The sequence below is a fragment of the Gigantopelta aegis genome, chromosome 9 (genome assembly GCF_016097555.1).
Source record: "Gigantopelta aegis isolate Gae_Host chromosome 9, Gae_host_genome, whole genome shotgun sequence".
In the NCBI taxonomy this organism is placed as follows: Eukaryota; Metazoa; Mollusca; class Gastropoda; order Neomphalida; family Peltospiridae; genus Gigantopelta; species Gigantopelta aegis.
In genome coordinates, this window is record NC_054707.1 from 45517550 (window position 1) to 45531332 (window position 13783).

The window sequence follows — 13783 nt, forward strand, 5'->3', positions numbered from 1 at the left end:
TAACCCGTTAGGAATAGAGCTGTAATTCCTTTATTAGTTAACTTCTCCTGGAAGCGTTTCTCAATTATCACACGTGTGGGTGTTGTGTCACGGTGAAGTGATTCGCATATTGTGTAACTAGACACCTAGAGATTAACTAATTAAGTGATCAGTTCTGGGTTGTTATTATTGTTGTTATTAATTAACTACTACGGCTGTACATTTGTCAGCGTAGATTAATACAGATTCCAAAGTGTATTGTGTTTTTGTTGTGTTTTCTAGTGAACTAAACGTGCTATAATAATATATACTTTATATAAGATCGTATCTCTGATCATACCTAGAGACGAGCCACAGCGGGTATATACCGCCTGTTACAGAGAGATCTAATAGATATACAGTTAGGAAAGATATTTGGACAATCGTGTTTTATTCAGTTACGGGCATTATAGAATCCCCGTGACAGGGGCATTGTAATCGAAATCAATTTAACAAAGTTTTTGCTAAATTTAATAAGTTTTTTTAGCTAAATGCTAGTTTAATTTTTTACAGTTTTAAGAGTGGCCGTTTGCGCCCAAATTTGTATCAGGAGGAATAACTCTAATTTAGTAACCCTATTAAGCCAGTGAAGGTCTCACACCACAGTTGGAAAATACTACAATAAATCTGTTTAATATTAATGTATTAAACCTTCTTATGTAAATATACAATGGAATTATTGTTAATAGTGTTGCTTTGCATTGTGCTAATATAAATCGATGTCGTTTGGTTTGCTATAAGTATGCAAGAGTTGAAAGTATAAACCTGAAATGTAAAAAAAACCCCACACACTGGAAAACGAAACGCAAACAACTTTGAATAATAACGTTATTTATCCTATAACTTACCCATGAAATCCATGTGATAAATCCATGTGATAATTTTAGTTTATTATCCATGTGGTTCAACATACAGAGTTAATAATAATCATACAAAGCACACGTGCAATAAAAAGTGTAATGACGTAATTTTGGGAAGCGACGTCATAACATGACGTTGCTTATCCAGTCATAGCTCAGACTGCATTTGAAATATGACGTCATTTCATCATCTCCTAGTTGCGGCTGAAATATTTTGAGTTGGGTCTTGTTATTCATAAAGAAAAACAACAATAATAATATGGATAATAAAGAAATTATTACAGTCGCATGTGAGTCGTACTGATTTTATGAAACTCGAGTCAGTATTCATTCCGGCAATACAAAAATCCTCGTATAATAATCTCTTTGTATTAATCCGGTTAATAATGGTATGCAAATTTGCAAGGTCTCTAGGTAATGTGTTGCTGTGGATGGGTCATTTGCTTACAAGTCCAGACTTTAACGTAATGCTATTTGAATGACGTTGCTATGACGTTAAAGTCTGGACTTTATAAAGTTTAAAGTCAAGACTTTAAGGTTTATAAGCACCGGTCAAGATATGTGTACCTGGGCGTAACGTTTTTAAAGCTTTAGTTAAAATGCTTGACGTCAAATTTCAATCTAATTAAAATTAGCTCCACTATTACATGTGGATCTAACACCAACCAGTTGGAGCTTATGTCCACCAATCAAAACCTTTCTTGCAGAATCCTGCCAGTGATTTAAAAATAATTTGAAAACATTCCGAATTATTCTGAGGGTATACGACATGTTTCGTGTGAATTACGAATGCCTTAAAACATGTTTTATTTTATAAAATAAATAATTTTTAATGTAAAATTGAAGACTGATAACCCATCCCGTACGTATTGGTATGGTTCGCTGTCCTGCGACCACTAAAATAGACTCGCCCGATATTTTTAGAATTTGTATGCTCCCAAATAACGTTATAAAAGGCGAAGTGTGATTGGTCAATATTTAAATTATTATTTACAGACGAAATGTTACCTGGACATTGGGGACTACGCAGTGTTGTTAGCAATCCGATTAAAATTAGTTCTACTGGTCTAAATAAGGCATTCGTAATTCACACGAAACATGTCGTATTCCCTCAGGATAATTCGGAATGTTTTCAAATTATTTTTAAATCACTGGCAGGATTCTGCAAGTTAGGTTTTGATTGGTGGACATGAGCTCCAACTGGCTGGTGTTAGATCCACATGTAATAGTGGAGCTAATTTTAATTAGATTGGTCAAACTAATTTGTGCTAATCGTGATGACGTCATATTACCGATGGCGGCGACTATAGTACTGTGATTTACTAAATACATTAATTAAAATGTTATTTTAGAAGTGTTATAGGATACATAGAATTCACTACTCGTGTTTTTTAATATGTAAAATATCAACCTCGTCTAGTTAATCGGTATTTGTCACGGCAGTTATCACACATTACCAAACAATGGACATTTTATTAAAAGTAACGTATTTTGCTCTAAACAAATGCCCCTTCACTAAAATAACCATGTTTTGTTGGTATATACTTGGTATATCATAATGTTTGATAAAGGACCTTCAATGCACACACAGCTAAATGAACATAATTTGGAATACTTTTTCAAAATTTGTCTCGTTAAAAATTAACAATGTAGGAATATTTGCCCATATTATCTCTCTCTCTCTCTCTCTCTCTCTCTCTCTCTCTCTCTCTCTCTCTCTCTCTCTCTCTCTCTCTCTCTCTCTCTCTCTCTCTCTCTCTCTCTCTCTCTCTCTCTGTGTGTATGTGTATGTGTGTGTGTGTGTGTGTGTGTGTGTGTGTGTGTGTGTGTGTGTGTGTGTGTGTGTGTGTGTGTTTATGTGTGGCTGCTCGTTATCAAATTTGTGTACAGACTTTGACCGAAGCACTGAACAAGAGGGTTGCACCATGTACTTTGTATTTCACATTGCAGAAAGCGTAGCTGTTGTTGGAGGGAAAGTAAACTGATATGACACATGTTATCTTCAGAACACAGGTATGTTCATATTTTGTAAGCAACACAAAAATGTTAACCGCGAATCCTTCTACTGGAGTGATGTTAACTTGTTTACACCAGTTCAAGGACTGACAGCGTGCGGGTAGTACATTAGTAACTGTTTGAGTCCAGTATTTGAAGCAGTGTGCTTCACAGATCAGGACATACTCGTTTTATTCAGTTTGTACCAAATATTTAAAAATGCTGATTTTGCTTTCGTGGTGTATAACATTTACATTACTTGTTTGCGCTGAAGGATACACTCCCAAGGAATTTGCCATGTAAGTTACTAATATATTTCACTAATTTAAACATAAAATCAGAAAAACAGTTTGAGAGAGGAAACCCGCTGTTGCCACTTCATGGACTACTCTTTTCGATTCGCAACAAGGGATCTTTTATATGCACCATCCCACAGACAGGGTAGTACATACTACGGCCTTTGATATACCAGTCGTGGTGAACTGACTGGAACAAGAAATAGTCCAATGGGCCCACCGACGGGGATAGATCCCACGCCGACCGCGCATCGACCGAGCGCTGTACCACTGGGCTACGTCTCGCCACCGAACACATAAAAATCGATTCTGTAATTATCCATTGCTGTGAACGAAGAGGTTTTTGTAACCGCGCCTTTGCCCGTCAAAAAACCGAACACATGGAAACGATCCTAACAATAATAATCAACTGTGAATTTTCTTTGATCATCAGGCGTGTGTTCAGGAATTTTATAGGTGGGGGTGGGGTGGGAGTCTAGACTGTGGCGAGCGACGTTTATAGGGGAAGGTGGGGAAAACGAGCTGGCTCTCCCGGAAAAAGTATTGAAACGAAAATTTGCTTCAGCGGAGTGGGGTTTTGACCTCCGAAATCCACCTTCTACCACGCGACTGATAATATTTAATTTATGTTATGGTGTGAGGCGGATAAGAATGAAGATAGTGCACTTTGCGATAGAATTGTGCCACTTTGTGATATAATTGTGCCACTTTGTGATATAATTATGCCACTTTGTGATAGCATTGTGCCACCTTGCGACAGAATTGTGCCACTTTGTGATATAATTATGCCACTTTGTGATAGCATTGTGCCACCTTGTGATAGAATTGTGCCACCTTGTGATATAATTGTGCCACTTTGTGATATAATTGTGCCACTTTGTGTTATAATTAAGCAATTTTGCATGGATATAGTACTTGGGCCTCTGGATATATTTAGATATAGAGCCAATTGAACAGCATCCCCTTCAGCGCCACCTAGTGATAAAGCGTATCTGGCATAATGCCAATATGAACGTTTTTGACCTATCTAACAGTAGTGTCTTTATCCTTTGCCACAAAAGTTGCCGAAATTGATCCATTTTATACATAATTATATTGTATTCATGATGAATTGGATTTAAGAAATGTTAAATAGTAATAATGTTTTAAATGTAGCAGAAAATTGACAAAAATATTTACAATTTTACTTTCGGTTACACATGTAATGTCTAACACATCATGCATAGTTTGATCTAAATGGATAACAAAAACACAGCACACTCAATATTACATATTTACTTTAGTTTTTGTTTTCAATTATACAACGGTTTATAAATATACATTTTTATCAACTCATATTTATTTGATTACACACTTAATAAGGCATTCGATTAATACACAACAAGGTGCAAACTGTGGTCTGTATATATACTATAGAGGCTATTACATGGGGTTTTTTCGAATACGATTTTAATGTCAACGAAGAAAAAGTAAAGTTTGTTTTATTTAACGACGCCGCAAGAGCACATTGATTTTTTATCTTATCATCGACTATTGGACGTCAAACATATGGTCATTCTGACACTGTTTTTTTTTTTCTCGAGGAAACCCGCTGTCGCCACACAGGCTACTCTTTTACGACAGGCAGCAACGGATCTTTTATTTGCGCTTCCCACAGGCAGAATAGCACAAACCATGGCCGTTGTTGAACCAGTTATGGATCACTTGTCGGTGCAAGAGGTTTACACCTACTCATTGAGCCTTGCGGATCACTCACTCAAGGTTTGGAGTCGGCATCTGGATTAAAAAGCCCATGCCTCGACTGGGATCCGAACCCAGTACCTACCAGCCTATAGACCGATGGCCTAACCACAACGCCACCGTGGCCGGTTTTATTTCAACGAGTGATGTGTGGAAATATGTTTTTCACGTATTGCGAAGCAATGAAAGAAAATATGGTTTACACACATCGCAAGCTGACATGAACATCGTATTTGAAAAAACACCATGAGATGGTCTATTTACTATATTGATCTTTCCTAATTTTTGAAAATATCATTCGCTTTTTTAAAAATATTTCACTTATCCTATCGAAAACACGTAACGCTATAATATATTTCTTCTGATGGAACTTTTCCAAAAAAAATGTACTTGACCATAGACTTTTTAAAAGAAATTTGAATAAAAAATATTCTTATTTAATCATTAAATTAACATTTATTTAATAATATTGCTGTGCAAACATACCTGACAAACCGGTCCTCAAAAAAAACCCCAAAACAAAATCAAAAACAAAACGAATCGAACGTTGTTAAATTTTAACTTACACTCGGTGGCAGGAACCAGTTAACTAAATCTGTTGTCTTCCACAAACAACAATAGTTGATTTGATTTGATTTGATTTGATGAACCACATTTTACAGAAACGAGAGAGAAGTTTGACCAAAATAAGGCCCAGATTTATAGCACGGGTCCAAAATGGTGACCTTTTGCCAACGACTGACCTAATGAAAATATTTACGTTGTTTTAAATTCTACGAATATATAGTAGATACCAGTAGCGTTAATATAGGTAGTACTGTAGTACTAAACCAAATAACTTCCGGCTGGGTCAAAGTTCGAGGTGCACCCAACTTTTGATAGAGAAGTGAACACCACAAGTCCTGTGATTGGTTATAAATGTGAGTGTGTTGGTTGTAAAAAATAATAGTTTTATCTGGGTAAAAAAAATATGCAATTTTATTTCATCTAGTGCCAATGTGTCAAGTTGCCTTGTGCTTGAAACATGTATGGGGTACTTGTGAAAAAAAGTACTCGAATTTTGTGCGGAACTAGGGTAGTCATAGACGCTACCCGTTATCTCAGAAACGAGCAGCTTGACCCCTATTTTTTTCTGATTCACTTTAAGTGTGAGGGGTGGTAGTATTTATATCCGTGGCGTTTATGTCGGTTGATACGTTGCAGGTAGGAGTTTTAGCCACATATGTTACTATTGTCATCTATGGGATTTGATTTGGTACTATACACCCTATAAGAAGTCATTTGCTATTCTGTCTGGTATATTGACTGAACTACAGACATTTTAGTTATCCCTACCCCTAATTCCTCCATAGCGCCGATTTTAACACTGTTATTAAAAACATCAACATTTGTTAAATATCGGAATAGTTGGCAACTAAGATACCCCATTCCATAAACTACACATAGCAGGGTATTGCAAAATACCCTCAGACCTTTTGGACCTTTTTGGTTACATAAACACCCCACTAGCTCTTGTGCTATTCTAAGAAGTATGGGTGAAAGCCTACAAATGTACCTAGATGTAAACTTAATCAATGAACAGAAAAGCACAATACTATTTTACTAAACCATTAACATATTTAATTGTAATTTAATTCCTACCCTGCATTTTACCCATGTTGGCCATAATTAACGTATGTAGTTAGGTAGGTAACTAGGTAGGTAGGTAGAACTGCGTTTAGATGGTTACATCTAACAAAGCCAGGGTTTGTACCCAAAACAATAAGCGAAGGAAAGGGGATTAATAGCGGACTATGAACAATTTGGGTTAGCATTTACTGAAAAAGCATTCCTGAATAAAATATTAACAGGTCAAAACCAATTGACTTGTTCCGCCGAACATATCTGTAATGTGAAGCATTTAAGGACATTCAAAAAGTAAAAAGAAACAAACAAGGGACAATCAGACTATTTAACAAAGTCGGGGAGGGTGATAGAAGTTAGACATAAAATGTTGAACGAAGGTCTAAAGGTTTAAAGTCTGATCTATATATCCACGTGTGTTGCCTCGTTAAGGCCATTAAGAGGCATATCTAGTAGAGACCAGATGGGTTGCATCCAGTCAAGAAAGCCCCTGAGTGTCCTTGCTGTGAGAAAGGTGAAGTGCTATGTGCAGAAGCTGGATTCGTCTGATCATGAGAGAATTAGACTAGGGTATAAACCAGCCGTCATGGTGGGTATAATGCGGAAGGGCCCAGCTCCGGAGGGTACACGATGGTACTGATATAAAACGAAATAAAGTCTTAAAAAGAGTAGCAGCAGCTGACCCAGCTTCATATTTCATCTTGGAGTGGTGCAGTCAATTTTTCAATGTTGCTAGAACAGGCTGGAGGCAAGTAGGTATAAAACGGTGGCGTTCTGCAGAATGGCCGTCATACGAGTCACCAATTCAGTCGAAAAAAATCAGCTGAAAAATGAGGTGGAGACAAGGAATCATGATACATTTTTCATTTCAACTTACTCTCATGCTTATATCCAATTAAGATTTAAGCACGCTGTCCTGGGCACAAACCTCAGCTATCTGGGCTATCTGCCCAGGACAGTGGGTTAGTTAACAGTTGTTAGTGGTTAGTGAGAGAGAAGAGGTGGTAGTGGACTTACACCTACACATTGATTCGTTAAAACTCGCTCTGGGTGGGAGTAGGGGAGGGTGTTATTTTGCTTTTTGTCAGAAATTCAAAAAAGAAACCAGCTTAAAATTTGGAGCCATAACTAAGATTCACGAATCAAAACAGAAAATTGAAATTTAAACCCGGCAACCCCCCTGTACACCCCCTCTGAAAGTTGGGACCCACAATATTGAGCAGAAAATGGACTTTCCGCCATAAAACGCAGATTGGAAATCAGAAACTTCCATTTTTTGCTGCGTAATGCAGGTCTGTGACAAAGTTGTGTTCAAATATAGCATCAAGAGTGATGTTTGAAAATCCAAGATGGCGGCCAAAAATGCCCTTTTTAGTATGTTTTTTTTAAATATATCTATTCATAGGCATGTAATACATACAGCATCTTTATATAGGTTTTTTGGGTTACTGAACACAAATTTGGCATTATAAATGTATTATTTTTTTACAGAAATACCCAACCATAACATCTCAAGACATTAATTTCAGGTAAGGATAATTGGTATGTTCATTCTCAGCGGCATCCGATACTTTTTTCAACACCTGTAATTTCTACAGTTGCACGCGTATGTGCAGTTGAAAGTCTATACAAGCGACTTTATGTTTGTAGAGACTTCACAGCGCACACAAAATCTGATAAAGTAACAGAATTTTTGCATGTAACGTTGCTGAGATATAGTTTCAAGTTTGTTGCGTAGGTTAGACTAGGCAGATTTTTGTAAAAAAAAATTGCCTGAAAATGTCACTTGTCTTTGGAATGGAGAGTGAAGTGTCCCTGGCATAGCGAATCTCAAGGTAAAGTCTCTTGTTTTTCTCAGCGTCATCGATTGAGGAGTCGCCCATGTACATGTCAACTTCTTCTACAGCTGTAAAAGGTCCACCATATCGTTTCATTTCTTGTAGGTCTCTATTTCTTCTTTTATCCACCGACATATTTTCCACCTCTTTAGATGCCATACCGTTCTCTATCAGCTCCCTCTGTTTCTTCTCCCATTCCTGGACTATTTCGGGAATTCTTCCGCCACTAGAAACAGTCCTTCTGTACGCACGATATGAGCCCGTCGAACGCTTTTCAATCAAATCTTCTGCTTTTCGACTTGGCAGCTAGAGACACATCTGATTTGCTTGGCTCCACGCCTTTGTAGCTCATAGTTTATAAAACCAACACTGCGTTCGGCAGCAAGGTTATGTACAGGCGCTTTATCCAACTTTTCAGCATCCATCCTGGACAATGCATATTCAGAAGTCCCTTCCCCATCTCCAAATCCAAAGATTTCACCTTTTTGTCTCCTGAAACCGTCGGCTAGCTTTGGCAAAATCATATCTAGTACATCTTTCACTTCGTCTTTCAACTCCATCGTGGTGTTGACTATTGCGTCGCAAACATCTTTGTCGTACTTACACCCTTTGAATCTTTTTTCTGAGACAAACTGGAATGCTTGGGAATCTAAATTCATCAGCTTTGATGAGTCTGTGGTCAGAAGATCGGTGTAAAGTTGCTTGAAAGCTGGTATCAGTGTTGAGTAAGACGTGTTGCTTGAAGCGGTCAGAGACAAAAAAGGCTCCACTAAGTGTAGGCCTATCAGTGCTCCAACACAGTACAGTACCTTCAAAAAATCCAAATCCACAAAGCACCTGACAATGCAGGCTAACTGGTTTGTGACATGTTCGAATTTCTCTAAGAACAACGAAACATCGTCCAGGTGATAGAGAACAATAGCACATGTGACCGTGAGACTGTTGAATCGCTCATCTTGCAACCGAACAACTTTATTTTGCCTGGGAGCAATAAATGAATCAAACTCATTCGCTTTGTTCCATGCTTTGTGATCGAACGAATGACTGATCAACCGGGTTATACAATCCAAGGATTGCTCCGTCACTGTGGACGTGTTAGTGGTCCCATTGACTAAAAAGCTTGAGTATATCTTATCACGACCAATTTTGTTCTCAATGTCATTCCACAGTTTAGTTATCACTCTATTGAACATGAGAGATGGATGCACGTTATAAAATAGATGTCCTGGGGAGTGCTGCGACTCCAATTTTCTGGCGACCATCTCCTCCACGTTGAAATTATGAGCAGTTTGATCAGTGATTACGAAGTCCATTCTCTCGAAGATTGCTTTTCGGTCCACTCCACTTGTTGCTTCAAGCATTTCTAGGATAGTGATCTTTAAGTCTGCTAAATTTGCTTTGCTTTCACTCGCAATTGACAGGGTTGGTAATGATCTATAGACTCCATTCACTGTCAGTCCCTGTACAGAGAAGGATCCCACACCTTGTTTTTTTAGACCCATCGTTGCTGTAAGTCACACCAGTTTGTTCATCACTTATCATTATCTCCTTGACGATCTCGTCCAGTGCTAGGGCCTCTATACTCTTTCCCACCTCTCTGACATTTTTCAGTGCAGGAAAAGTGTCTAGATCAATGTTATCGGACTCGTCGTGAAATTTCCATTTTCGTCCAAATATCCTGTTGCCGATGGTCACTATTGCTGCTTCTGGCTGACGGTTGGACATGTGATACTGACTGGGTTGATGAGACATTTCAAAGACATTTTATTCAGCAGTACTTGTTTCAGACAATCAATATACTACACCATACACTCAGTTATGACACAAAACTTACTCGAAACGTTGTTTTAACGCTACATTCGTACTCAGCGACCCCAAAAACCTATGTAAAGACATATTACAAGGCTACCTATTAACCAAGTTCAACAATCGTGCAAGAAAAGAGCATTTTGGCCGCCATCTTGGACTTCGGCCATCTTGGATTTTACAATTATTTCTTCTGACGTCATATGTCAGCTCAGTTCTTCAAAACCTTGATTTAAACCACACAAAAATGCAAATTCTGTGCCCAATTATGACTTTTGTGGTCAGAAATTCAATTTTTGACCATTTTTGTGAGGTTCCGAATCTTCAGGAGGGGGGGGGGGGGGTGTGTACAGGGGGGTTTCCGGGGTCAAATTCCAAGAATTCTCTTTGATTCGCCAAAGTTGCCACATGGTCCATATTTTAGACTGGGGGTTTCAAAAAAGTAGGATTAACACCCTCCCCTAGTGGGAGCAGGTACCGACCTGCAAACCCAGTACCTTCCAGACTTAACAACTACACCACAGATGCCGGTATCATGCTACGAAAGAATCCACCCTGATGGTCCTTGCTGCCGAAAGGAGAAACGCCTTCGCACCCAATCAGTCCCATTGGATATATACATCTTAGTACAAAACTCCATTTCATTGACAAAAACAACACAATGGAGGACTCCCAATTCGAGCAAGAGAAAGGTACCAGGCAGGTGTACAGGAAATTGCGCAGGGTGGTCTCTATTGTGGTTAGCGACTTTTTTAGGGGATCAGGTTATGCTACCCTAGATACTATATTTAAAGAAAAAAATGTGCTTGGAGCAGGTGGGGTTTCGACCCTGATACACCATACCACACCACAACCCCTATCCCTCGCATACGCCTAAACATGTGCCTTGGCAGAGGTGAAACAAAAATATCTTACTACGGCGTGCTCTAGACTGGGAACCTAATTTAGGACAAACACTACTGAATATATGGTCAACACCTCTTAAATATATGTGGTCAACCTTGGGGGTGGTGGGTGGTGGTGGTGTGCAGTACGCTGTAGGTGCTGTTCAATTGGCACTATATCAGAAAACATCCAGTTACCCAAGTAGTATGTGCCTGCAAAGTGTCACAAAGTGCACAATCCTGTCTTTTTTATGTTGTTATTCGCCAGACTAATATATTTCTTTAAACATATTATGTAACATTGCCAAGTCATATTGGTATATCGTTCCAACCAGTGGACCACGACTGGTCAAAGGTCGTGGTGTCCTGTCTGTTGGAAAGTGCGTATAAAAGAAACCATGTTGCATTAGGAAATATGTAGCGGGTTTCCTCTGATGACTGTCAGAATTGCCAAATGTGTGACATCCAACAGCTGATGATTAATTAATCAATGTGCTCTAGTGGTGGTGTAGTTAAAGAAAAATAACATTATTATAAAAAACAGTAATGCAATATCATGCAGAAGGCATCACGGGAATTCACCACCGGCATTCCGTTCGTGACGTTTCGCTAGCTGTTGTCTAGTTCACGTTAACCACTTTTGAAAATGACCAAGGTTGTAAATAAAACCAAAGAATGGCGCTTTAATATTAAAACAACGCATAATCCTTTATAATTACTCTTACTACTTTGTTTTGCAGCAAAGCTGGTGATAAGATGACGAATCTAACTAACAAGTTTTTCGCATGGGACTATGGCGGATCAATAATATTTGACGGTCTTTACCGATGTGACAAGACATTTGGGACAAATTACAAACCGCTTCTAAATACATTTCTGAACAAATATATAACAGACCCGAATTCGTTTGGCTACAAAGTTCAACACAATATATCTGTACCATTCTACCATGCTGTAGGAGACAGAATTGGCATGTTCCCCGTTGCCTACCTGAACAGAGCGTCTGAACAGTCTATTACGACAGGCCCTGACGTAGATCTCGCCTTAGCAGTTGCAGAACAGTACGTTCTTAAGTTTCCAATTAGGCTTTCTGATGGAACATTTTCGCGCATAAGAGGATGGAAAGGAAATAACTTCACCACTTCAACATATCTTTGGCTAGATGATACCTATATGGGCTTCACGCTTTTAGCTCGCTTGTCCCGGATGTTCAAAAATGAAGAATATGCCAAATTCATCGCCAAACAACGCATATCTTTCAACAAGCATCTTCAGGACCGAAATGATGGTTTGTTTTTTCACGGAATGAACACGGTACCCAAGACCCTGTCTTGCTGCAAATGGGGTCGCGCCAATGGGTGGAGTATTACGGCTTCTGTAGAGGTCTTGTTGACCTTAATACCCTTCAAAGAAAGCCTGAAGAGCGAATGGAATGCCATAATGGATAGCTTCAGAAGACACGCCAGAGGGATGGTCAAGCATCAGTCTTCAGACGGAAGATGGCACCAGCTCGTGGATGATGACACGTCTTTCCTGGAAACATCCTGTACAGCGATGACCCTCAGCTCTATAGCAAGGGCGGTTAACGAAGGGTGGTTAGACAGAAAGGAATTCGAAGAAAACTTACATCGAGGATGGAAAGGTCTGCAAACAGTCTTGAAAGCTGATGGTACTGTTAATGGCGTGTGCGTTGGAACAGGTAAGTAGCTTTGTAAAGATTTGTGTTGTTGGATCTTCATATTTCCAAGTTGCTTTATAATCAAATACAATTCAAATTAATGCTAAAATAAAAAACAAGTTTTACACACACACATGTATGCATGCATGCATATATATATATATATATATATATATATATATATATATATATATATATATATATATGCATATAACTAAGATTTTTTTAATGAAGAAAAAAGGTTGCAGTTATGATTATTTTGATATATATTTCAAGCATTAAAATATACACATTTTGTTTTCTTGTTGTTTATTAGCCTAGCTACATTTAATATTACACGTAACATGCAAAATATAATTATACTGTTTTGTTTTCCTAGGAATACTGCCAGCTCCCATTGATTACAGAAACCGAGGAACTAGCTACATACAAACCAGGAATGGCGGGATAGGTTTCGTGTACCATGCAGCTGTAGATTATCACAACTTCCTGGCGTCATCTGCCGTCAAAATCGTCAACGGACAATACCTACTTTCTGTGCACGTTGCGCTAACACAAGCAGTCTACATATATATTAATTATCTTCTGTAGCAGTGTACATACATATTAATTATTTTCTGTAACAATTTACATATATAGTAATTATCTTCTATAGCAGTCTGCATACATATTAATTACACACACACACACACACACACACACACACACACATATTAATTATCTCCTGTAACAGTCTGCAATCTATATTATATTGTTTTTATAATGTACATGTATAATAAATGTATAATAAAAGTAATACTTTGTCTCATTATGACACAAAACATTGTATTAATTATCTTTTGTAGCCTCTATTAGAAACATACTGATCTGCCCTTGATTTGCATAGCATTAAGCGGCCCTATCAACCACTAAATTACTTTCTGCGCGTTCAAGCTCCAGTCGCTTGCAACAAGGGCCCTTTGTTACTACTGAATCGTGGAGTAGTCGTCGATTTGTTCTTTTATTTTTTTACCTTAATACAATTTCCTATATCTATTATTGTTTC

General features: G+C 38.2%; 1 protein-coding gene across 3 annotated transcripts; it reads left to right on the top strand.

The window, feature by feature from the left end:
* Positions 1–2684: 2684 nt before the first annotated feature.
* On the top strand, positions 2685–13542 carry LOC121381441 (unsaturated rhamnogalacturonyl hydrolase YesR-like). 3 transcript variants are annotated; one of them, XM_041510756.1, is made up of 4 exons: positions 2685–2891; positions 8024–8061; positions 11801–12759; positions 13118–13542. In XM_041510756.1, the coding sequence occupies exons 1-4, from the start codon at positions 2865–2867 to the stop codon at positions 13327–13329; spliced, it is 1236 nt and encodes a 411-aa protein (XP_041366690.1). In that variant the 5' UTR covers positions 2685–2864; the 3' UTR covers positions 13330–13542. The 3 variants fall into 3 exon arrangements, with proteins under 3 accessions (XP_041366690.1, XP_041366691.1, XP_041366689.1); XM_041510757.1 differs by lacking the exon at positions 8024–8061; XM_041510755.1 differs by lacking the exons at positions 2685–2891; positions 8024–8061 and adding an exon at positions 2909–3172.
* The last annotated feature ends 241 nt before the right edge of the window (positions 13543–13783 follow it).

Excerpts from the sequence above, each read along its gene's own strand:
- LOC121381441 (XM_041510755.1), top strand. The coding sequence starts at position 3,093 with ATGCTGATTTTGCTTTCGTGGTGTATAACATTTACATTACTTGTTTGC. Across the intron at positions 3,173-11,800 it reads ACTCCCAAGGAATTTGCCAT|CAAAGCTGGTGATAAGATGA; the intron begins GTAAGTTACTAA and ends TTTGTTTTGCAG. Across the intron at positions 12,760-13,117 it reads TGGCGTGTGCGTTGGAACAG|GAATACTGCCAGCTCCCATT; the intron begins GTAAGTAGCTTT and ends TTGTTTTCCTAG.